A 24,320-nucleotide genomic window follows, 5' to 3' on the forward strand; every position below is an offset into this window, starting at 1 on the left:
GATTGGACACGTCCTCCTGTAGAATGTGATTTTAGCTCTTTTGAGGGTGATGCCAAGGTGGGTGGAGGCCTTGAACAACCTCCCCTGGTTCACCCGGCCTTGAGCAGGACAGTGAGACAAGATGAGTGAGACAAGGGCTCTCTTCAAGCAAGGCAAGGAAGCGAGATGGGTGTCTACAGCCTGCAGGGAAAGAGGGGCAGGTGCAGGACTGTGTAGAACACGCTTCAGTCTTGGTCAGGTCCTGGGGGCTAAGGAGGGGGATGGATGGGTGTGGTATTTTGAAGGTCAGTTGGGTCTCAGACACTCATAATCCAGTCAGAAGCGTGTGGCTGTGAAGGGCATTTCTGTCTCTGGAGGTGACAGCCCAGCAGCAGGGACATGGCTGGGAAAGAACCTCGGCCTAAGTAGCCACAGGCCCTACCCAGGAAGAGGCCTTGGAGACGGGCTGTCATGTCCATCCCACGTGAGTTCATGACGGGACAGCAGCAGGAATATGGTCGTGTCCGTCAGAGAAGCTGAAAGGCCAGCAGCAGTGCTGGGATTTAGAAGATCATGGTGAGGTGACTTCTCTCTGGTCAAGTGCAAGACCACAAGAAGACTAACAGGTTGGGTTCCCTGCTTGATGGGCAGTTTCTGAGGTGGTAAAGCTTTCTCAAGTAGTGGGAAAAAGCAGCAGAGAAAAAAAAAGCCACCAAGTACAGATAGGGAAATGGTGACTGGTTATCAGGAGGAGGAAATGTCCCTGGAAGGGCAGTGCCGTGGTGCAAGAGGTCACCCAGAGGGAGCTGGATCAGCCCATGGCTTTGTGTTCCAAAGAACAGCCAGTGAGGGTGCAGACACATCAGGGAAGGAACAGAAATGCTGGGGTGAGAGCAGGTGGGGAAGGGAGATGGGTGTCTGCACCCTGCGGGAAAAGAGGGGCAGGTGTAAAACCGTGTAGAACAGCCTGTGGTGGAGATGGCAAAGGGTGCTGGCAAGGCTGGAAGGCACCAAGAGAACTCAGGTGTCTGTCTCCTTGGCCATGGCAGTTGTCTCTGCCACTGAGGCCCAGGAGAAGACATGTTATCCCCATGGCACTGGGGCCTCGTTGCCTCCTTGCAGCCCCATGGGGAAGCTGGAGGTTGTTGTACTAGTGTTGTCCTTCCCTCGGCCTTGCACACCCACATCCCACGGTCCCAGCAAGAGCCCTGAGCCGTGTGTGAGGGGCAGGATCCCCCTTCCCATTGCCTGGAGGTCATGGCTTCTCCTTTCTGCTTCAAAAAGCAAACCAAGGGGTTTCTGAGCATCAGAGCCACCTGCACAGCCACCTGTCCTCACAGCCTCCAATTATCTGCTCTAACGAGTCCCTGGGGAGGCTTTGTCAGGAACAGCCCTCAGTGGGGCCCATTAATGCTTCAAGGAACTTGGGGGTTTGCTTTTGCCTTTGGCTTCTCGAGAGCTTTGTTGAGTCTCTCCTCAGTAACTGAGCTTCATGGACTCAGCCTCACATACTCCATGGGCTCACTAAAATTCTCCAAGCCCTCAGAAGCCATGTCTCTTCCATCACTTTCTTCAAGTATTGAAGTACTATAGAACTCATTAGAGAGGTTTCAGGGAGGTAGGTAAAGAGGACATTTTGAATGAGCACTAGGAAGAAGTGAGAGAAGAATTCTCCCATGGATACTGGTGCAGAGTGTCTCCTGAGGAAGTTGGACAGGTGGGAGAAGCAGTCCCTTGAGGCCAGACATGGGATGGACATCCCTGCTCCTCACCTCTCCAGCCTCCCTGTTTTGCTCATTGGCCCCCTGGCAGTTACATCACTTTTCTTTACATCAGATTCTCCACTCAAGTTTGCACCTGATTGTTACAGCTTCTCTGCACGAATTACTTCATGCTTTCCTTAGAGATCTGGATTTAAATAGGCACAAAGAGGCTTTTTTAATTGGCAAAAGCAAAAAAGATAATGAGAAAGAAAACACAACTGAACATAATGAAGAATAAACTCTACTCTATCATTAGTTTAAGCAACTTCCAGTGAGGTCCATCACCACAATTGAAGAGTTGCCTACAGGGAGTATGAGAGCAATGGCTGAAAGACAATTCAGCTTTACCTGCCTGAAGCTCAAAGCAGGGAGAGAGGTGAGAGGGATCTGAATGAGCAAAGAGTGAGAGGAGAAGAACCTCTGGAGAACAGTGGAAAGTGCAAATGTCCAGATAGGCTTCTGAAGACATGACTGCAGACATGGTGGGTTGAATAAGGACAGGTAGAAACACCTGGATGTTCAGGGGGATTAAATACACACTCTCATAGGCAGAGTTCTGGAAATACAAGCACAGGGTAACTACAATATTTCTTTTCCTTCAATTCATACATGTTATAAAAATCCATATTTTGGCAGGACAGAAATTCATGGACATTTTATTTAAAATATTGAATCGTTTCACCTGATGAGTAAGTTGTGGGTTTGTATTGTTTGTCTGTTTTTTAAAAAGAACTGAGAGCAGTTCTCATGTTTTCAGGCAGAGCTCCATGGTCTGACCATAAGCCCCCAGTGCAAACCTCCAGAGGCCCCAGGGTACCTGAGGTATCTGCCTGGGACTGGCAGTTATCACACAAGACTGATAGAGCCCTGTTGCTTCCATCATGTACATCTGGTCTTCAAGACTTGTACGCTTAATTAGATAAGTTTAAAGGGTGTAGTGAAGGAGGAAGGTACAGAAAGAGCACTTAGAAGAAGTGACAGGAGAATTCTCCCATTGATACTGCTGCAGAGTGTCCCCTGAGGAGGTGTGGACAGGAAGGAGCAGCAGTCTGCTTGAGGTCCATCACTGTATGGAGAACCTGCTCCTCACCTCCCCAACCCCGCCATGTCTCTCTGTACTCTTGACTGTGTTAGAGGAAAATATTCATCCATATGACACACATAAGGTTTAGATCCCTCCCAGACATCTCCTCATCTCCCCAGTTAGCCCAGAAAGAAACAAACACACACACAAACGGGTCTGGGATGAAATATTCCTGAGCTTGAAGACCACAGAATCATAGAATATCTCGAGTTAGAAGATCCCCATAAGGATCAATGAGTCCAGCTCCCTGCTGCTCGCACAACCATGTAACATTAAACCACAAGACAAAGAGCATCGTCCAGACACTCCTTGACCTCTGACAGGCTGGGAGCCGTGACCACTTCCCTGGGGAGCCTGTTCCAGTGACCGACCACCCTCCAGTGAAGAACTTTCTCCTAATGTCCAGTCTGAACGTCCCCTGACGCAGCCTCATTCCATTTCCACCTGTCCTGTTCTCACTGGTCACCCGAGACAGGACATTGGCCCCTCACCTCTGCTGCCTCTCTGAGGAAGGTGCAGACTGTGATGGGGGCTGTCCTGCTTTTGGTTAAAACAAGACTAATTCTCTTTTGGTGAATTTTCCTTTCAGCTTAAGCTCTTCTAAGTAACTGCATATTTCTGCAGTTGGATGCATGTTTTTCAAACACGGTCTGCTCCAGAGCTGACAACGGCCAATATTGACAGTTTTACTGAGCTAACAGTAGGGCTGGTATGCAGAAAAGGCCTAGGACTAGATCTTATTGCCATAGCAGCCAACATCACTGGTGAATCTCTTATGTCCCATAAGCGAGGGGGTTGTACTTGCAGGGAGGGGTGGACAGAACGAGTGACGCCAATTGAAAACTGAGTTGTTCCATGCCATCCACGTCATGCACAGTTTAATGCTGGGAGATCACAAGGGTCTCAGGCTCTTGGTCCATGGCCGGCATCTCAAGAGGAGCCTGCCTGTCATCCTGCCTGCAACCCTGATCCTGGTTCCAGTCCTTGCATCCCTGAATCCAGTTCCTGTGCACTGCCGAGTCCAGTCCAGGACTTCCTGATGTCTTCGCTGCAGCCTCTGCTGTGACACCAGCCCCTGTGGCAGCATTTTGGCTACTCTGGGCAATACAATATTGGTTTTGTATATTGTGCCTTATTTGTCTCATTATTAGTATTATGAGGAAAGTTTTAATTTTTGTCTCGTTTTGTTTTTTAAATCTATCCAACTTGTAAGTCTCTCTCCCTTTTCCTCCTTTTCCCTTTCCTTAGTGGGGAAGGGAGTGTGGTCAAGAGAGAACATCAGCCACACTCTATTGTTGCCACTGTGCTCGGCGCTGGTAAGGCCGCAGCTTGAATCCTGTGTTCAGTTTTGGGCCCCTCATCAGAAGAAGAACATTGAGGCACTAGAGAGAGTGCAGAGGAGGCGACAAAGTTGCTGAGGGGCCGGAGCACAAGTGTGATGAGGAGCGGCTGAGGGAAGTGGTGGGTTCAGCCTGGAGAACAGGAGGCTGAGGGGAGACCTGATCGCTGTCTACAACTGCCTGAAAGGAGGTTGGAGCATGGAGGGTGTTGGTCTCTTCTCCCAAGGAGCAAGTGAGAGGACAAGAGGAAAAGGCCTCCACTTGTGCCAGGGGAGGTTTAGACTGGAGGTCATTAGGGACATGGGTTAGTGCTAGAGTTGGGTTATGTTTGGACTCCATGAACCTGATGGTCTCTTCCAACCAAAGCGATCCTATGATTCTATGGAGAGATGATCTGAAGGCAGGTTGGCAGCAGACCCTGAGGCTGACCCGGGGGTGGGCACATCTGGCTCCTTCCAGCAGAACTTTGGAAAGTCCCTTCCCAGCTGTGAGCGCCAGGCCAAGGGCACGGGGCAGAAACAGCCCCCACCCCTGAGGGCCCTGGCCCCCAACTGGCCTCTGTCCCCAAACTACTCAAACTTCTGAACATGCTCTCCCTCTACCTGAATGATCTTCAGTTTTAAGAAAATGCCAAACAAACGTGTACTTCTGGATGAGGATGGAGCAGGTTCAGGTCCAGGACCAGGGCTGCTGCAGGAGCAGGTGTCTCCAGCACAGACAGGCTGGGGGGACCTGTCGACCTCGGCACCCCTGGGCCCCACCATGGCCCAGTTCAGCAGCCCTGGGCCCGAGGGCTCAGCCCAGGGACAGCCCCACAACCAGGGTCAGAGCGGTTCCTGCTGCTGCCCTGAGGGTCACCAGCCCCAGTCAGCCCTGGGGCAGAGTGCAGGTGTCTGAGCTGGGCTGAGGTGGAAGGGGCTGGAAAACAGCTCATCAGGAGGAGGCGATGGGAGAAGGTGCAGCGTGTGTGTGGCAGCGGGGATGAACTGACACCCTCAGTTTGGTATCTGGATCAGTGCTGGGCTTGCACATGGACTAAGCCCCAGCTCAGAGCACAAATTGCTGTTGCCAGCCCTGGGTGCCAAGCGCTGTTGCTCCTCTCTCCTCCCTGGTGCCACCCAAGCTCATGACTGCCCTGCCTGCTCCTGCCTTGGGGCTTGGGGAACTCGGGGTCAAAAGGAAAGGCAGACTCATGTGGTTATGGGATCTCTGAAGTGTCCTGGGATTGCTTTGCTAATCACTCTGTAACGGTTCCTGAGCTATTAATTCGATTATAGGCACAGGGAGGCAAATGAGCCATGAACCACCTTTCCAGTTAAGGTTTCCTCCTTACAAAAAAACACACTTCCATTTTTTCATTGGCAACACACTGAAAGATGGATGCTGAAGCAGCATCTGCCTCTTGTGAAAACAGGTAACAACGGATGGTTCCATTGATCCTTAGTTGCTTCCTGCACAGGAAAACTGTCCATTAATTTAATCTTTGGTGTACAGGCAGGGCCTTGCTGATGTTCCTGTGGAGGCAGCAAGCATGTGGATGTCAGGCATTCTGCAGATTTGTGACTGAGTTTTCCTGTTTTCCCTAATAAGGAAAATCTTGCTGTGGACTCCTGAAGTCTCCCATAAGCTGATGGGTTCAGAGAAGGATGGGGAGCTGCAGTTAGCTCAGGGAGGACCAGTCAGCGTCACAGGCAAAGCAGACTGGTACTCGACTTGGTGAACATTAATGGAATTTATGGATAGATGAAACTGGCCCCTCTCCCCCGTCTTTGGGCGGATCACCGTGCACCCTGAACCGATACAGGCAGGTGTGGTCCGGGTGGCCCCAGTTGCTCAGCACTTGCAGCTGGATGTAATTCACGACCCCAGGGAGCTCGTTCTGAAACGACAAGAAGAAATGAGTTGCCTTTTCCTCTCTGGTACGTGACCACTGACAGAAGTGCCGCAGCGACGGCCTCGTTCAACAGCTTCCTTCCAGCTGCCCCGCGAGGGCTTTGGACCTGTCGTGGGCAAGATGTTCTTGTCCTGCTCTAGCTCATTGGGCCACGAGAACTAGTAAAGGAAGAAGCAGCACCCAGATGCCTCAGCAAATATGCTGGAAAGTTCTCGCCTGCTTTGGGGCACAGGCTTCCACAGTCAGAAGACCCAGTGGTGGTGTCAGGAAAATGCCTCATTGTCTTCTCTAGAAAGCCAAGGAAACAGAATGGCCTCCCTGTCACTGCTCACTGCCGGCACCAACAGAATCCTCAGGAAGCCCAGTATTTCTGGTCTTTAACTGGCAGACCAGCAGTCGTGCATCCTACGGGATGTGGCCTCTTGTGTGTACTTGGGGTCCAGACAGTCAAGCTGATTCTAGTTTCAACTGTGGCACTTCTAAGTGCTGAAGTTTAAAGCCAAAATGAAAGAGAAGAAGAGCGGCAGTCCAGCCATGTGCCACCAGGAAGTTAAATCAGAAGAAAGGCCAGCGTGGCACACGTTCAAGGACAGGGCTGCCTGTAGCCCTTTGGCAGGGAAGCCTCTCCCCATCCAGCCGCATTTCTCCTCCTCTCCTACAGTTCTCCCCCCTCTTTGTCCCCATACCTTCAGCTGGAAGGTCTGACTGGGATTAAGTGGTGCCAGGAAGGTGAACTGTCCCAGGAATGTTCCCTGCTCCTCGTGTTCTTCCTTGAAGCCCTACAGAAGGACAGGGGTGGAGGAAACAAGAGCATCTGGTGAACCATGGCAAGACTGAACTTCAGTCGATGAAGCACAGGCTTATTTAAGCTACGTAGTCCAAGGACCATGAGCACAAGGAAAAGACGAGAAGCTGCAGGTGGGCAGCACGGCACACTTGCCTACTCAACGAGTCCAAGCTGCCAGTCAGAAAAGGAGCAGACACTCCCAGTGAGAGGGAGGTAACCTGAGGATCACAAATGCCACTGGCATTGGAAGCCAAGAAGGTCTAGGACCATGCACCGTCCAGCTCCTTTTCCCTATGTCTCCTGGAGTAGCATCTTGCCCCAGAAGCTTCCTTTCGAGTGGTCCATTGAATAAAAGAGGAATACAACAGGAAGGGAGCGACTCCAAGGAGCCTGTTTGTTCTGAGAGCCAGGAGGAACCTTCAGGCCACTCCACTCTTAGACCTATCTTCACCCCCTGCTTAGAAATGCTGTGCAAGCCCCTGCCCCCCACTCCAGAGAAATCACTTACGTAGACAGCAAAGTCCTTTGGAGCTCCGGAGATACTTTCTCCATGGAACGCTGTCCCTGAAACATGGTCCATGCTGACTGCTCTGGGAATCACTGGCTCAGACAGCTTGATGAAGACCTGTCCTTGACTTCCTGGGAAGGGCCAGCAGTTTCCAGGATGATTTTCCGGCTGAACGAAGAAGAAGAAACTACATTGACATGGAGAAGGTTGCCCTGGGTCTCTCCCAGAGCTCTGCAGGTACCTCTGCCATTCTCCTTCTGTGCCGTGCTGACAGTTTGCACAGCGACTGGGCAGACACAGACTGCAGGAGCAGCCTGGCCTGGTAGAAGCTCCCACCGAGAACCTGGGGCACTCTGGGACAGGAAATACTCAGCAGGGAGACACAGGAGGAGAGCAGGTCCATGCGAGATGGAGGCAGGAGAAGAAGCTTTGAGGAGCAAAGACAGGGGGAAGGCAACTCTAGAGCAGCGTGTGTGGTTCATCCTCCTGACCTCTGTTTTACTGCTTCTTGGTGCTCCTACCTCAAGAACAAGCTCAGGGGACCTCATGTAATCCATCACCGGCATGGAGTACAGGAAGACTTTGGCTTTGTCATTCCGGAGGGATGGAGAAGTCCTTGAATGAATGACAGCAGCCCCTGGAAATTCAAACATGAGCAGAATCATCAGGCAGTGTTGGGAGGAATATTGCACTGTTGACTTGAAAAAGCTTCTCAGTTGGCATCCATGTCCTACAGTGGGTTCCTCTCTTTCTTACTGGAATGACCCCTCGAGAACACACAGCAGGGAGTCCTGGGGCAGTGGAAAAAGACAAGAACGTGAATCAGGCTTTCTGTGCTTCCCATGGAGTCTGGCCCATTACAGACTCTGTCAGTGGGGGCACTTGTAGGGCACAAGCTGATGAGGTGGAAAACACACCTGGGCAAAGGGGAGGAGGATTTTTCAAACATACCTGTTCAGACCTTCAACCTTTTCCGTCTGCCTCTTGGTACCTGCTGAGGTGCAGGTAACAAGCATCTGACTTGCTCACGAGTGAACCAAAAGCTCTGCGATCTCAAGATCGAGAGTGACAAAGGCGCAGGGAGATCCCTGCTTTTATACCCTGCTGTGCCGACCTCAGCGCTGATGCTGCTTTGTGACATCAGCGGCAGTGGGTGGTGTCACAGTGGAAGAGGCTGCGCCACATTGGGAGGCAAAGTCCAACCTGACAGCAGCGGGTTTTGCAGTCCTCTCTGCAAGGGCAGAAATCCTGCACCATAGAAAGATTGGAAAGGTACAGGAACATGTTACTCTCAGAAAACAGACTCTGTCAACCACTCTTCCTCTTGCTTACTGAAGTTCAGATGGTGTGAGAAAAAAAAAAAAAACACAAAAAAGCAAGATTCTTGTTCTTATTTTATGGAGCCCATTATATCAGCCACTCAACATTAAGTCCAACTCCAGTCTGAACCTCAGAATAAGAAATGTCATCTTAAAATTTCCAGGAAATGGCAGGGCTTTGAAGTGGCAAGACCAGAAAACATTCAGGAAAGCAGCGCCATGCAAGTCCACAGCCCTGATCACAGACCACCTGCCCCGTTACCTAAGGCAATGATGTTCTCAGCTGATTTGCAGCCACTGACATCTGGAAAACAGCACAAGGTCTCTTGTTGTTTAGCGCTGAGCAAACAGGTTGACACTGGAGCTGGTAAGGAAAACATCCACAGTCAGTCTGGTTTCATTGGAGGACACCAGGACACGTTCAGTTCACATTCACAAGGAATCACAGCAGGTCCCACCAGTCCCTGCAGACCCCGACACGGCTCCTGTGCAGGGTCCCGAGGAGCAGTGAGTGCAGAACAAGAAACCTTCCTTCAAAAGAAGGACCCAGCCGGCTCTTTCCCCAAGCTGCACAGAGCAGCAGCTGAGAACAACCTCTGCCACAACTACACCCGGCTCTGCCGTCTGCAGGAGGAGACCAGCTCCTAAATGATCCCCAGCCCTACAGACACAGATCTTCCCCAGGGCAGTGCTCAGCAAATACCAGAGCACAGCGACACCTGGTCATTCAGTTGAAGCTGCTGGGGAGAAGGACAGAGGACTAGAAAGAGACAAATCAGACAAGAGAGAAGATAGAGGAGCCCAGAGAGAAAGAAACACACAGGGAAAAGGCTGGAGAGATGGAGAGATCAAGAGAAATAGGGACGAGGAGCCACAATGAGACAGGGAGGAAGAAAGAGGAGGGTGGAGGAGCAGGACAGAAGGACAAGGGGATGGGAAGGAGAAGAAGGAAAGTTGGGTAGAGAAAGACAGGGACAGGGAGGGGGATGTACAGATGGAGAAAAGGAGAGAGACCAGAACAAAGGGACTGAGAAATAAAGGGAAGGTCAGATGGGGATGAAGTGACTGACAAAGGGAGAAAACCCACAGTGAGCTGGAGGAAGAGGAAAGGAGGGCTGAGAAGCAGCAAAGAGGAAGAGACAAAAAATAAAAGGCAGAGCCAGCTGGACAGGGGTCGATTGCCAGAAGCAATGGGACAGGCAGCGGGGCAAGAATAAAGACAGAAAAGATGGGGACAGGCAGCAGGACAGAGGGACAGTGAGAGGATAAAAGGGGCAGGGAACAGGATATACATGGAGAAACAATCAGCAGGAACAGAGAGAAAGATAGAAGAGAGAAAAAGAGATGAAGAGGGACATGGGACAGGGAGACAAAGAGAGAAGGAACGGGAGGAGGAAATGGATTGTCAGAGAAACACAAAGACAGGGAGGAGGACAGGGCAACACAGACAGAGAAAAAAGGATCAGGGAGGCAGCACAAAGGGAAAGACAAAAAGAAGAGACAGGCAGCAGGGCACAGATAGAGGTAAAAAGGTCTGGGCTGGGCAGCAGGGCAGAGATGGAGACCAAAAAGCAGCTCTGGGCTGCAGGACAGAGATGGAGTGAGAAATGAAAGTGACAGGGAGCAGGAGAGAGTGACAGAGAGAGTGGAAAAACTACAGAGGGAGCAGGACAGCAAAACAGAGCAGGGGACAGACAGGGAGAAGGGCAGAGAAACAGAGAGGGAATGAGAGGGGCAGGGAGCAGGACAGAGAGCTGGAGCAGGAAGGGAAAATGAGATGGGCAGCAGAACAAAGGGAAGGAGAGACAAAGACAGGGGCAGGGAGCAGGACAAAGGGGTGGAAGAAGAAAAAAGTAGTAATGGTTCAGGACTGAGATGAAAAAACAAATGAAAAATACACCGGGACTGGGATGGAGTGACAGAGAAAGGGCAAAGGAACAGGGGGCGGGACAGCACTGAAGGAATAAACAACTGTGGTGGGCAGTGGGACAGAGAGATGGAGAGAGGAAAAACAGAGCAAGAGAGAGAGGAAAGAAGGGGCAGCAGCTGGACAGGGGGATACGGTGAGAAAAGATGGGACCAGGAACAGAACAGAAAGGAAAGAAAAAAAAGGACAAAAAGACAGCAAGAGGGGAAAATGCACAATCAAGCAATCAGGTCAAGAAGCCGACACCGGGGGGGCAGCAGCTGGGGAGAAACCGGGGACACCAGAGACCCTGATGAAGACTCTCGAGTACCAAGGATGGACTTCAGCAAAGTTATGGCGGGGTTATGGAAATAATTTATGTTTGATGCATTAACTAAGCTGGAGAAACAAATGAATATGCAAGAGGTGTATGTAAGAAATACCAAGAAGTGAGAATCACACACACGCTCGATCAGAGCAGCAATCTTGTGAGTGTCCGGCGCTGTAACAAAAGTGCTGCTTTTACCACTTTCCAAACCGTGTTAAAGAACCTTTTTGCCGACTTTTCGGTACCATTTCCCCCCGCCCAGGAGAACAAGGCCAGAGCAGCCCACGCACACCTGAGCCAGATGCAGCAACAACATCCCCAGGGCCCCAGTTGCAGGAAAAAGGGCCCCAGGGCTGGGCCAGGGGCTGCTCAGCCTTGGGGCAGCTCCACGGGCGCCACGGCAAAGCTCAGCCTGGCCGCCCGCAGAGCCGCCGCCTCCTCAGCCTGGGCTGCGCCGCCATTGGGCGGGAGGGCTGTCAGTCTCCTCCCCTGAGGTGATGTTTCCTGTGATTGGCTCGTTGGGATTTTTCCCGGACTCCTCCTATCAGGTGATGGGTCAGACCACTTGTCAATCATCAGGGTGCTGCACTCCCGCCAGCTGTGATTGGTGCAGCCAGCACGGCCCGCCCCTGAACGCTGCCCAGCTCGGTCAGCTCTCGCCACCTTTCCTGCAGGCCTCAAAGCTGGATTGGCTGGTTACCTATCAATCACATGACTTGCCCCGCCTCCTCAAATGCCATTGGCTGTCCTGGGTCCCCTGACTCCCCATAGACTTCCGGTTGGCTGTTGCCAGGCAACGAGCTCCACCCAAACATGAAACTGTGGGCCCTGATCAGAGGCCGTGGGTGATAAAAGACACGTTGGGACCCCGAACATGAGGATTTGGGCCCCAAGAAGGAGGCTCTGGGCACTCAAAAGGACGGGCAGATGCTGCAGGTGGCGCTTTGGGCCCTGAACACGAGGGGACCCTCTTGGTTCCCACCCGAGCTGGGTTTGGTGCCCGTGACCCCACGGAACAGACACCTGTGCTGTCCGGAGTGGCCGCGGAACAGACGGAGCCCAAAGCCACGGACTCCATGAGCTCAACGGGGAGTTGTGACATTTCATGGACGTTTCACAGGGCGGCCCGTGGGCTGAGGGCAACTGTGTGTGTGTGACATCAAAGGGTGGGCAGGGGAGCACTGGTTGGTGAGGACGTATTGGATCGTGTGGGACCTGAGCCTGACGCCCATGGGGTGGAACAAGGGCTGGAGAAAGGACCGTCGTGTTGAACCCCAGCCGGTAACTGAGCCCCACGCAGCCGCTCGCTCACTTCCTGCAGCGGGACAGGGGAGAGAACCGGAAGGGAAACAGTAGAGAACACTCGTGCGTTGAGTTAAAAACAGTTTAAAATTGGAATTAACAAAAAAATAGATGAAAAATTTAAAAATGAAATTAAAAAATTGAAATGAAAATATGTAGTAGTAAAAATTATACCTATGATAATTAAAAAGAAAATACCAAATAGAAAGCTAAAAAAGCCATAGAATCATTTCTTGAGGTGGAAGGACCCACAGGATCATCGGTTCCAACTCCTGTCCCTGCACAGGACAACCCCACAGTTCACACCGTGTGTCTGAGGACGTTGTCCAGTCTCTTCTTGAACACTGTCAGGTTGGGGCCGTGACACCTCCCTGGGGAGCCTGTTCCAGTGTCCAGCACCCTCTGGGTGAAGAACCTTTTCCTCATTTCCAACTGACCCTCCCCTGGCACATCGTCCTGCCATTCCCTCAGGTTCTGTCATTGGTCACTAAGGAGAAGAGTTCTGTTCCTGCCCCTCCAGCTCCTCTTGTGAGGAAGATGTAGACCGCCAAGAGATCTCAGTCTCCTCCAAGCTGAACAAACCCAGTGACTTCAGCTGCTCCTCATATGCCTCCCCCTCCAAACCCTTCCCTGAGTTCGTAGCCTCTTCTGGACACTCTCCAGTAGCTTTATCTCCTGTTTATCCTGTGTCCCCAGCCCTGCACACAGTGAATGCTCCAGGTGAGGCCGCCCCAGCGCAGAGCAGAGCGGGACAATCCCCTCCCTGCCCGGCTGGCCGTGCTGTGCTGGATGCACCAGGACACGGGTCCCTCTTGGCTCCAGGGACACTGGTGGCTCATGTTCGACTTGCTGTCGATCAGAACCCCCAGATCCCTCTCCGCAAAGTTGCTCTCCAGGATCTCATTCCCCAGTCTGTCTGTACAGCCAGGGTTGCCGTGTCCCAGGTGCAAAATGGTACCCCCAGAATATCTGACACCATTTGTGCTTACTTGGGTTCATCTCGCCTCATGTACATGACATTCATTCTCACATCTCATTTGTACAATGCAAAGATGGACTTCTGACCTACTCATTCAGTGTCTTTCCATGGAGGGAGAAAGAACCTCTCTGAGCTGGGGTGAGAGGCCAGTGCTGGAGATGGAGGTTGTGAGGGATTGGTCCATGATGATTGGGGCAGATTGCATTGGGGGTCCAGTGCACATGGCACAGCCCAGACCCTGCTCTGCTGGTCCTGCAGGTCTCTGGCAGGAGGCCTGGCTGTGAGAGGACACTGCTGTGTGCCCAGCCCTGCACACACACACTGTTCAGCTGTGCCCTGGTGTTTTGATCTTCAGGCCACTTTCTCAGAATTTCCTTGAGAAAAAGTTTGAATGCAGACCTAGGCCTTTCACCTTTCTCGTGGAAAGGCTGTTCTGAGGCCAGCTCTGTCACAGCAGTGCCCATTGCCTGTCCCTGCCTGCGCTCACAGGACTCACACACAGCAGGACGGTGACCAGGCTGCCAGAGCACTCAGGCCTTGCACCAACACAAGGGGTGAGAAGGAGAGTGTGGGAGTGGAACGAGAACAGCTCTGGAAGGCCAAGCGCTGGTGCTCCCTGGCAGGGCTGCCAGGCTGGACTCTTTTCCCCTCCACCCATGCACAGGAACTGTCCCTGCAGCTCCAAACACAACTTGGTGAAAGGATCTCAGTAAAAACTAGAGTCTGTGAGGCCTTTTAATTTGTTTAAACACAGATACAGCAAAGCTGCTCATTTACACAGCCCCTCAGTAAACAAAGAAGACAGTGAATTGGAAAGGGGATGACAATATTATCAAGTGAAAAACCACAAGCGGCAACATAAAATACAGAAAACGGGCTGGGCTTGCAACAATGTACACTGTAAATGTTATGCAGAAGATGATGGGCAGTTTACTGCTTCAGAAAATAATCCAGTCATCAGTTTCCTCAGGGCATCCTTGAGCTCCTGGTTCCTCATGCTGTAGATGAGGGGGTTCACTGCTGGAGGCACCAAAGAGTACAGAACAGACACCACCAGATCCAGGGATGGGGAGGAGATGGACGGGGGCTTCAGGTAGGCAAATATGGCAGTGCTGACAAACAGGGAGACCACGGCAAGGTGAGGGAGGCACGTGGAAAAGGCTTTGTGCCGTCCCTGCTCAGAGGGGATCCTCAGCACGGCCCTGAAGATCTGCACATAGGACAGCACAATGAAAATGAAACACACAGAAAGTAAACAGGCACTAAAGACAATAAGCCCAAATTCCCAGAGGTTGGAGCGAGAGCAGGAGAGCTTGAGGATCTGGGGGATTTCACAGAAGAACTGGTCCAGGGCATTGCCCTTGCACAGTGGCAGTGAAAATGTACTGACCGTGTGCAGCAAAGAATAGAGAAACCCAGTGGCCCAGGCAGCTGCTGCCATGTGGACACAAGCTCTGCTGCCCAGGAGGGTCCCGTAGTGCAGGGGTTTGCAGATGGCAACGTAGCGGTCATAGGCCATGACCGTGAGAAGAAAATATTCTGCTTTAGCACAGAAAAGAAAAAAAAAGAGCTGGGCAGCACATCCTGTATATGAAATGGCGCTGGTGTCCCAGAGGGAATTGGCCAAGAACTTGGGGACAGTGGTGGAGATGGAGCCCAGGTCAAGGAGGGAGAGGATGAAGAGGAAGAAGTACATGGGGGTGTGGAGGTGCTGGTCACAGGCTATGGTGGTGATGATGAGGCCGTTGCCCAGGAGGGCAGCCAGGTAGATGCCCAGGAAGAGCCAGAAGTGCAAGAGCTGCAGGTCCCGTGTGTCTGAGAACGCCAGGAGGAGGAACTGAGTGATGGAGCTCCCATTGGACATTTGCTTTCTCTTACATGGGGCTGTGTCACAGGAGGAAAAGTGTGGGTTAGCGAGAGCTGTTGCCTGGGCCTGAGGCCTGTATGCTAATCGAGTGTTGACATGGAACACAACATGCCCGGACAAGGCCCAGGAACAAAGAACTTGTGGTTATCAGCAAACGCCTATGCCCTAGGACAAAGAACAACACGTGACCACAGGTGGCGACTGATAGTCACGGGAACATCTCCTAATCAACAAACTTTGTTTAAGTAGTCTTGCTAGTCTTGCGCATGTGTTAGAGTGATTAGCCAATCACCTTAAGACACGCTTAACTTAGAACGTATAAATGTATGTGTGTTAGTTCAATAAATCGGACATCTTGCTTGCATCAAGCTGCGTCCCCGTCTCTCAATCGCGACAAATTGGTGACCCCGACGTGATCGCCTACGGTGAGACCGCCGAGGAATGAAGAACCGCCTATCTGGTGGCAGGTCGCGAGTCCCGCAGGACGTTGAATGAGCTGCTGAAAGGAAGCAGGATAAGCCGGCCGGCTACTTAATCCCTCCGTCTGGAACGAGAGGTGAGCTGTGGGAAACTAAAAAAATGGGGAATCAAGCGTCTTCCCCTGAGAGAGACGTTTATGAACTTATGAAAGCGTTGGAAACTAAAGAAATGGGGAATCAAGCGTCTTCCCCTGAGAGAGATGTTTATGAGCTAATGAAAGCGTTGCTTAAAAAGCATGGGAAGAAGACCCTCTCAGGGCAGGATCTTAAGTTAATGCTCAAGTGGGTGCAGGTGAAAATTCCCACAGTAACTGCCTCTTCGATTTTTACACGTGAGCTTTGGGACGATGTAGGGGTTAAGTTATGGGATGCGGCTACGGCGGGGGACGAAGAGTCGCAACGTATGCTCCCTAGATGGAGAACTCTTTTTGAGACTGTGAAAGCATAGGAGCAAATGCAACGGGGCTCCTGCGAGGAAGAATCAGCGCTTTCCCAGTTACTCTCTGCCTGTCCCGTAACCTATCCCTTTGATCTGGGGCCTATCGACCCCGAGAAGGAGACTGACTTATTTCCCCCTGACCCTCATGATGTTTGGGGAGAAATTAAGCGCCAGGCGTTGAAGGAAGGAGAGCTGGAAGTAGCGAGAACTATAGTCGCCCCTGTAATATATCGGGGCGGGGGGGGGGGGGGCCCAATGGGAAGCACTCTCTTTCTCGGTTATCAAAGAGTTACGCCGTACTGTTACCGAGCACGGGCTATCCTCTCCCTATTTTGCGAGTCTTTTGTCTTCGGTATTTGACACATATGTTATGACCCCACACGATCTGAAGTCTCTTGCGCGGTTGTTATTGACTCCGACTCAGTATACGATGTGGGAATCTCAATGGAGAACAGGATTGCAAACAATTTTGCTGGGGTATACGGGGCATGCTAATGCTGCTTTAGCTGCGTTGACCATAGAACATCTTACAGGGACGGGACGGTTTTCGGACCCTGTCGCTCAAGCTAGGGATATCCCTCGAGAAGCTTTAGAAGCACTCCGAGAGGAAGCGAAAAGGGCTCTGCTGAAAGTTCCTGATTCAGGCAGACCCCAGAAAGCATTTACTACTATAACCCAAGAACCTCGTGAACCGTATATGCAGTTTATAGATAGATTAAAACAAGCCCTAGAAAGACAGATTGATAATACGGAAGCCCGAGAAATTCTACTCCTTAAGTTAGCCGTAGAAAATGCTAACGCTGACTGCAAAAAACTCTTAAGGTCTCTCCCGAATCAGAATCCTACCCTAATCGAGATGGTGGAAGCCTGTAACAGGATCGGCACCATGGACCATAAATTTGAGGTTATGGCTGCTGCGTTCGCGGCCATGCGTGGGCCAGTTAACCCCACTCCACCGCCCCGAAACTGTTATGGCTGTGAGAAGCCGGGCCACCTTAAGAAAGATTGCCTTGCTACGAGTGCTTGGAGGCGTTCCCAAGTACCCGGGATCTGCCCTAAATGCCAGAAGGGACAGCATTATGCTAATCAATGCAGGTCCAAGTATGATTCTCAGGGACGTCCGATACAGGGAAACCGGTCGCAGAGCGCGGGACCGCAGCGCGTGCAGACACAAGTTCTGCAGATGGCCCCCCCGCGGGCGCAGTGGGGGGGGCAGTAGCGTTGCCGACCTCTGCCCAGCAACAGCAGGAAGTGCCGGCTTGGACCTGGCAACCTCCTATGCAGTAACGCTACTTGATTCCTCAGTCCATCTGTTGCCCACGGGTATTGTCGGCCCTTTACCACCCGCAACGCAGGCATTGTTGTTAGGAAGGTCGTCTACGACGCTATCAGGACTTTTTGTATTACCTGGGGTAATAGATGCTGACAGTTCTCAAGAGATTAAAATCATGGCTTGGACTCCGTTTCCTCCTTGTATTATACCAAAGGGAAGTCGGATTGCACAACTAGTTTTAATGCCCAAAGTTGATAATTCTCTGCCTAGTGACCAGTTAATGCCACAGAGGCAAGGAGCTTTTGGCTCCACAGGAGAACCGCAGATTTTATGGGTCCAATCTATCACGCAGAAACGCCCCACATGTCGATGTACTCTTATTCGTGGGAATCAACGGGTTGTACTGTGCGGAATTATTGACACGGGTGCGGATGTTACTGTCATTTCTCAAGCCAAATGGCCACCCCAATGGCCCCTAGCAGATGTTTCCCAAGCGTTAGCTGGGATAGGGGGATATGGAGCTAGTCGACAGAGCTTAGAACTAATTCAGATACAGGATGCAAGCGGCCAGACAGCATCTGTCAAACCGTTTGTTTTACCTGTCCCCATGGTTCTGTGGGGGCGTGACGTGTTATCCCAATGCGGTATGTCTCTTCAAACTACCCAGGCACATTTTTAGGTGGGGCCATTGAGGGGCGTGAGACCCTAAAATTAATCTGGAAAACTGAAACCCCTGTTTGGGTCGATCAATGGCCCATACCTATAGAAAAACTTCACGCCCTCCAAGAACTAGTTGCAGAACAACTATCGAAGGGACATATTGTGTCTTCTAACAGCCCCTGGAATTCGCCGGTTTTTGTTATCAAAAAACACACTGGCAAGTGGCGCCTGCTCCATGACCTCCGGAAAATTAATGATGCTATGGAAAGCATGGGAGCCCTACAACCAGGACTTCCATCACCTACTATGATTCCTCGTGATTGGCATTTAACGGTCATTGACCTTAGAGATTGCTTTTTTAATATTCCCTTGCATCCAGATGATGCCCCTAAATTTGCCTTTTCTGTACCAAGCGTCAACATGCAAGCCCCATTACAAAGGTACCACTGGGTTGTGCTGCCACAAGGAATGAAAAACAGTCCCACAATATGTCAGTGGTATGTAGCTAAGATACTTAGTCCAATTAGAACCATGATGCGCCATGTCTTACTGTATCATTATATGGACGACATTCTAGTGGCAGCAGAACACCATGAAGTCATGGAGGAAGCCGTAGCCCTTGTCATGGTTGCCATTAAATCGGCAAACCTTTGTATTGCCCCAGAAAAAGTACAACGGACGCCACCATGGAAGTACTTAGGGTGGCGCATACGAGCTCAAACTGTGGTTCCTCAGCCTTTACAAATAGCCACGGAGGTAAAAAACTTACATGATGTACAAAAACTGCTAGGAACAATCAATTGGGTTAGACCCTTGCTTGGCATTACTAATGCAGACCTAAGCCCATTATTTGAAATGCTCAAAGGAGGCTCAGATCTCTGTGCCCCACGGAACCTTAATCCTGAGGCTGTTAATGCCCTACAGAAAGTTGCCATAGCAATTACCAACAGACAAGCGCATCGATGGGCACCTGAGTTACCTTTTCAACTCATCATTTTGAATCCTTCACGGCAACCTCATGCACTGATCTTTCAGTGGGATAGCCAGAAACCGGACCCTTTGCTGATTATTGAATGGATTTTTTTACCCAACCAAGCCACAAAAACTATTTCGACACAGCATGAAATGTTTGCATCCCTTGTCGTCAAAGCTCGACAAAGACTGTTGACTTTAGCAGGAACAGACTTTACCCTTATCTGTCTACCAGTAACAGCTGTTTATTTGCAATGGCTATTACAACAATCGGACGCATTAGGGACAGCTCTAGTCAATTATACGGGCCAACTTACTTCGCATCCACCTTCTCATAAACTGTTACACGCTGATTTTCACCTTCTGCCGATGCCAAAAAGAAGCGATCAGCCTCTACAGGCCTTTACTGTTTTCACAGATGGATCGGGTAGAACCCACAAGTCCGTTATCCTTTGGTGGGACGATAAGTCTGGACATTGGGACTCTGATGTAGAAACTGTACAGGGCTCTCCTCAAATAGCAGAATTGTCAGCCGTGGTTCGCGCCTTCCGGAAATGGTCTATCCCTCTCAATGTAATTACTGATTCTGCTTATGTTGCAGGAATTGTTCAACGAGCAGAAGCCTCAGTGCTCCGTGATGTTTCTCATGCAGTCTTGTTTACCTTGCTACAGGAGCTTGTCTTTCTCTTAGATTCTCGCCATCATTCCTATTTTATTATGCATATTAGATCCCATACCTCTTTACCTGGGTTTATGGCCGAGGGAAACCGACAGGCTGATATGCTTACGCTACCCGTGCAGGTATTACCCGATCGTGTAGCACAAGCTCGACTTAGCCATTCCTTTTTTCATCAAAATGCTGGAGGTTTAAAACGACAATTTAACCTCACCACGCAGCAGGCAAAAAATATTGTTGCTGTGTGTCCTGATTGCCAAAGACATTCTTTTACATCCGTTGCCGGAGGAGTTAACCCAAGAGGGTTACAGAGTCTGCAGCTTTGGCAAACAGATGTTACGCATTTTCCTGAATTTGGTCGTTTGAAGTATATACATTCTTCTATCGACACCTTTTCGGGTGCATTGTTTGCCTCTTGTCATACAGGAGAAAGAGCGCGAGATGTTCAAAGGCACCTGACGCGAGCCTTTGCCACTTTAGGAATACCCTCACAGATTAAAACTGACAATGGCCCTGCCTATGTCTCTTCATCAATAAATTCCTTCTTAAATTCTTGGGGAATCTCACACACCACCGGCATTCCTCACTCCCCCACAGGCCAATCCCTAATAGAGCGCTCGCACCAATCCCTCAAGTGTTTGTTACAAAAACAAAAAGGGGGAGTAGTAGGGACTGCTACTCCAGAAGAGCGATTACAGAAAGCCCTATATGTCTTTAATTTTTTGAATTGTTCTCTGTTGGACAGTAATCCTCCCATAGTTCGACATTTTAGCACAAACACCCTCTTGGAACCCAGAATCAAGCCACCGGTACTAATTCGGGACCCTGAAACAGGTAAAGTAATGGGACCCTATCCCCTCGTTACATGGGGTAGAGGCTATGCTTGTGTCTCCACAGAAAGAGGCCCCCGTTGGATCCCAGCGAAAAATGTGAGGCCCTTTCGAGAGGCACTACAGCAGCAGCCCTCTGACGACATCTTGAATCCAGATTCTACGCCCGGTGAAGAGGACACCGCCCTCGAATGAACTCTGTTTTAGAAGCTACTAAATGGGAGCTTAAATGCCCCCAGTGTACAAATTGTTATCCATGAATCTGCAGGATTTGTGCTAACTGTGGTAAATCACAGTGGCTGAACCGCCACACGGTGGAACGTTGGTGTCACGGTTGTCTTGAAAAAGAGTGGCAAAAAGTAGATATATTATTAGATACATTATTGACAATAGAAAGGGAAACAGAATTTACTCTACCACAGACCCCTCCTGAGGGAGTACCGCGACCTGATTATCATACGGTAGACTGGGTGGGAATTGTAATCCAAAAATTAGGCAATATCCGATTTTCCAAAATAGAATGTGGTAAGGATATCAAGATACCTCAAATTTGGATAGTCGCCCCAGAAAAGTGGGAACAAACAAAGAAGGAGTGCGAGCGAAGAAGGAATAAGAAGCTACGGAGATGGGCAAGGGAATAGTTGTGGTTGCCCTATGGGTATTTACATATGTCAGCATGGGATTTGAATTGCACCAAGTTGACCCCCGTACTAATGTATGGCTTACATGGGCAAATCGCACTGGGGTTACGGACTTTTGTCTGTCCCTGGCGCAAGTTGGCGATTCGTTTATGGAAATGTTAGTTAGAGAAGATGTTCTTGAGTTAGTTGGTCATCGACCTTGGGATAGCCAAAATGTTCAATTAAAACAGAAAGGGGGAGATGTGGGTTAGCGAGAGCTGTTGCCTGGGCCTGAGGCCTGTATGCTAATCGAGTGTTGACATGGAACACAACATGCCCGGACAAGGCCCAGGAACAAAGAACTTGTGGTTATCAGCAAACGCCTATGCCCTAGGACAAAGAACAACACGTGACCACAGGTGGCGACTGATAGTCGCGGGAACATCTCCTAATCAACAAACTTTGTTTAAGTAGTCTTGCTAGTCTTGCGCATGTGTTAGAGTGATTAGCCAATCACCTTAAGACACGCTTAACTTAGAACGTATAAATGTATGTGTGTTAGTTCAATAAATCGGACATCTTGCTTGCATCAAGCTGCGTCCCCGTCTCTCAATCGCGACAGAAAAGACTGTGACAAGTTAGGTGAGACTTGTTCAAATACAGTGAAACGCTTTTTGCATAGAATCTCCACCTGTCACAGACACAGACCCTTTTCTTTTTCCAGGGCATATACCTTCAGCTCCATGGCCAGAGCCTTGTTCGATGCAATGAAGAGCAAGTCCTCTGCCCATGGGCTCTTGATAAATCAATCCAACCCTGGAGAACCGAGTAGGGGCAGGGATCGGTCCTGGCGTTCAGCTTTCTCAGATGAAACCACTGCCAATGCAGAATGGCCTGTCAGCATCTGCAGTGTCAGTGCTATGGAATGGGAGGTGGCAAGGCAGTTTAAGAGTTCTATGTTTTTTACATCTGCCCCCCAACTCCCCTGGGGAGTGTTCTTGGGTGACAGAAAACTTCAGCACTTCTGCTGCGAGACCTGCATGACCAGAGGGCACCTGAAGGTTTTGTACAGAGTGAGGGGAGCTGCTCTGTCCCTCTGTCACCTTTCTGAGATGGAGTCTGATCACACTCCCGTGGTACCCTGAAAATCCACCAGGCACTGCAGAGAGCAGAGGGATCCACCTCTGACCACAATGTCTCACCCTTTCCCAATGTGTCAGCACCCCACATTTAGCCTAGGACACACACGGCTCATTTCACAAACCCAACAGCATTTTCTCTGTCACAGCATGTCTGTGTTTCTTCATGGCACTTTCAGATAACACAAGGATGCTGTATGACAGATTTGCATCCTGGAGGGATGATCACAGCTTTGATTGAAAACCTCAAGGAGACAGTCAAGGGTCCTAATGATGGCATTTAATTGGGGGAGACTCAGCTCATTCCCCAGCCCCACAGACTGCATTGCCCACAGCCCCACAAGGCAGAGGAAAGCTGGGACACGTGTTCCCATGGACACACCTGCAGGAAAGGACCCACAAGATCAGGCTGTGACTGTGCAGCTGAAACTCCCATCCCCAGAGAGCCTGACAGCAAGAACAAGATCACAACAGCAGTGACCCAGAGCAGTGGAGCAAGAAGGAAAATGCGGTGAGGGTGGGTGTGAGAGAGGCCAGGGCAGAGGCAGCCGGGCACTCAGACAGCGTCACCCTTCCCCAGCTGTGCAGCCACCTCCCACACACCAGCATTGCCGGGCAGCTGCTCTCAGCCCCTGTGCTCTGCAGAGGGAACTGGAGCTCTGGCTGCACAGGAGCTGCTTCATGCCTTGGAGCCCCCGGCCCTGAGGGCAGAGGCTTTTCTGGGTGGGAGAGGAGGTGAGGGGGCTGCTCACAGGAGGGATCTGCATTGGAGGGCTTCGTACAGAGTTTCCCGCATTCTCCCTCCTACAACATTTCTGTTTTCATTTTCCTCTCCTTCCCAGATCATATCCTTGCTGCAGGGAGATTTTCCTCCTGGGAGGTGTTTCCCTGTCCATGTCTTTTCCGTGTCAGCACTCACAGACCATCCCTCCCTCTGTGCCCTCACCCTGGCCCTACAGATCCCCTGCCTGTTGCAGGGCACTGCCTGGGGGCATCTTCCTGTTTGCAGCTTGGAAAACAGGACAGGTCAGACTAAAGCTGAGGGGTCCAGCAAAGGTGATGCAGGTGCTGCCCACAGCCAGAGGAGTGGTGAAGGGATGTTGTGAGCCTCCTGGGAGATGAACTCATCACTCAGAGTTGCAGTTCAGGAGTCTCAGTGACTTCTTTAAGCATGAGGGTTCATTTTCATTTTATCCTTTTCTGCACCTCTGAACCCTTGGGATAGGAAACTGAAAAGAAAGGCTCAGGAAGGCTTCTTATCTGTCTGGTAATCATTGCATTGATCTTCTCCTTGAGGCATCTACTTGGAAAAAGTCCTGGGGGTGATCTGGAGCTGTGAGCAGCCCTGAATCACACAACTCCCTCTCCACAGCACAAGCTCCCTTCCTGCCCTCATAGGGGTCGCTCCTTCCTCCCACAGCTTCTCCCCACAGTGTCATGGGGATCTCCCCGGGCAGGCTGAGCGCTGACCCTGGCAGGCGGCAGAGTCCCTGCCCCGGCACAGCCCTGGGGTGCAGGGACCCTGCTCTGCAGGACAGCCCTGGGCAGCCCTGGGTGCTCACCCGGCTTCACAGCTGTTTGAAATTGCCTGACAAAATCCCCGTCCTTATAGATCCCACCAGCTGTGGCTGTGCCAGTTTTTGGAGTTGACTCCATGAGTTCCAGCTGCATTGCCCTGCACCCAGAGACTTACCATGGCAAGGGCTGCAAAGATTTCTTCTCCAGTGAGCTCTCAGTCATCCTCCCAGTCCTGACCACCTTCAAGGTCTCTCTGCCTTGCCCGTCTCCCTGAGATCCCCAGGCAGAGCCCTCAGCCCTGCTGCGCTTTGCAGAGGAGCTGCTCCTGGGCAGAGCTGTCTCTCTGCAGCGCTGCCGCTTGCCAAGAGCTCCCTCTGTCCCAGGAGCCCAGCCCAGCTCAGCAGCACAGGAGCAGCCCAAGGCGCTTTAATGACCCCTCTGGTGGCTTTGGTGCTGAGTCCATGAACCTCAGACCCTGGAGGAAGTTGAAGAAACCTCTCAAGAAGTCCAAGTCAGATTCAAACTCCAAAGTTTCTTATAATGTTAATGGGTCCCACTGAGGAACACTACTGAGGAACTGACCCCAGCGTCTGGTTAGAGAAGGAAAATGGAGGCGGAGATGACACATCAGGAAAAACAAGGTGAAGGTCTCTCTGAT

General features: G+C 51.0%; 1 protein-coding gene across 1 annotated transcript in view; it reads right to left on the reverse strand.

Annotated features, from left to right (window-relative positions):
* LOC135995534 (olfactory receptor 14J1-like) overlaps window positions 1-14,885 on the reverse strand; it is a gene marked incomplete at its 5' end in the record, with an annotated part of 29,038 nt that extends 14,153 nt beyond the window's left edge. The window contains one exon of the mRNA XM_065646912.1: window positions 14,124-14,885. Within this exon, the coding sequence (XP_065502984.1) occupies window positions 14,124-14,885 (762 nt within the window). The remainder of the gene's footprint in view (window positions 1-14,123) is intronic.
* Window positions 14,886-24,320: the final 9,435 nt, after the last annotated feature.

Source organism: Caloenas nicobarica, chromosome 17, assembly GCF_036013445.1.
Source record: "Caloenas nicobarica isolate bCalNic1 chromosome 17, bCalNic1.hap1, whole genome shotgun sequence".
In the NCBI taxonomy this organism is placed as follows: domain Eukaryota; kingdom Metazoa; phylum Chordata; class Aves; order Columbiformes; family Columbidae; genus Caloenas; species Caloenas nicobarica.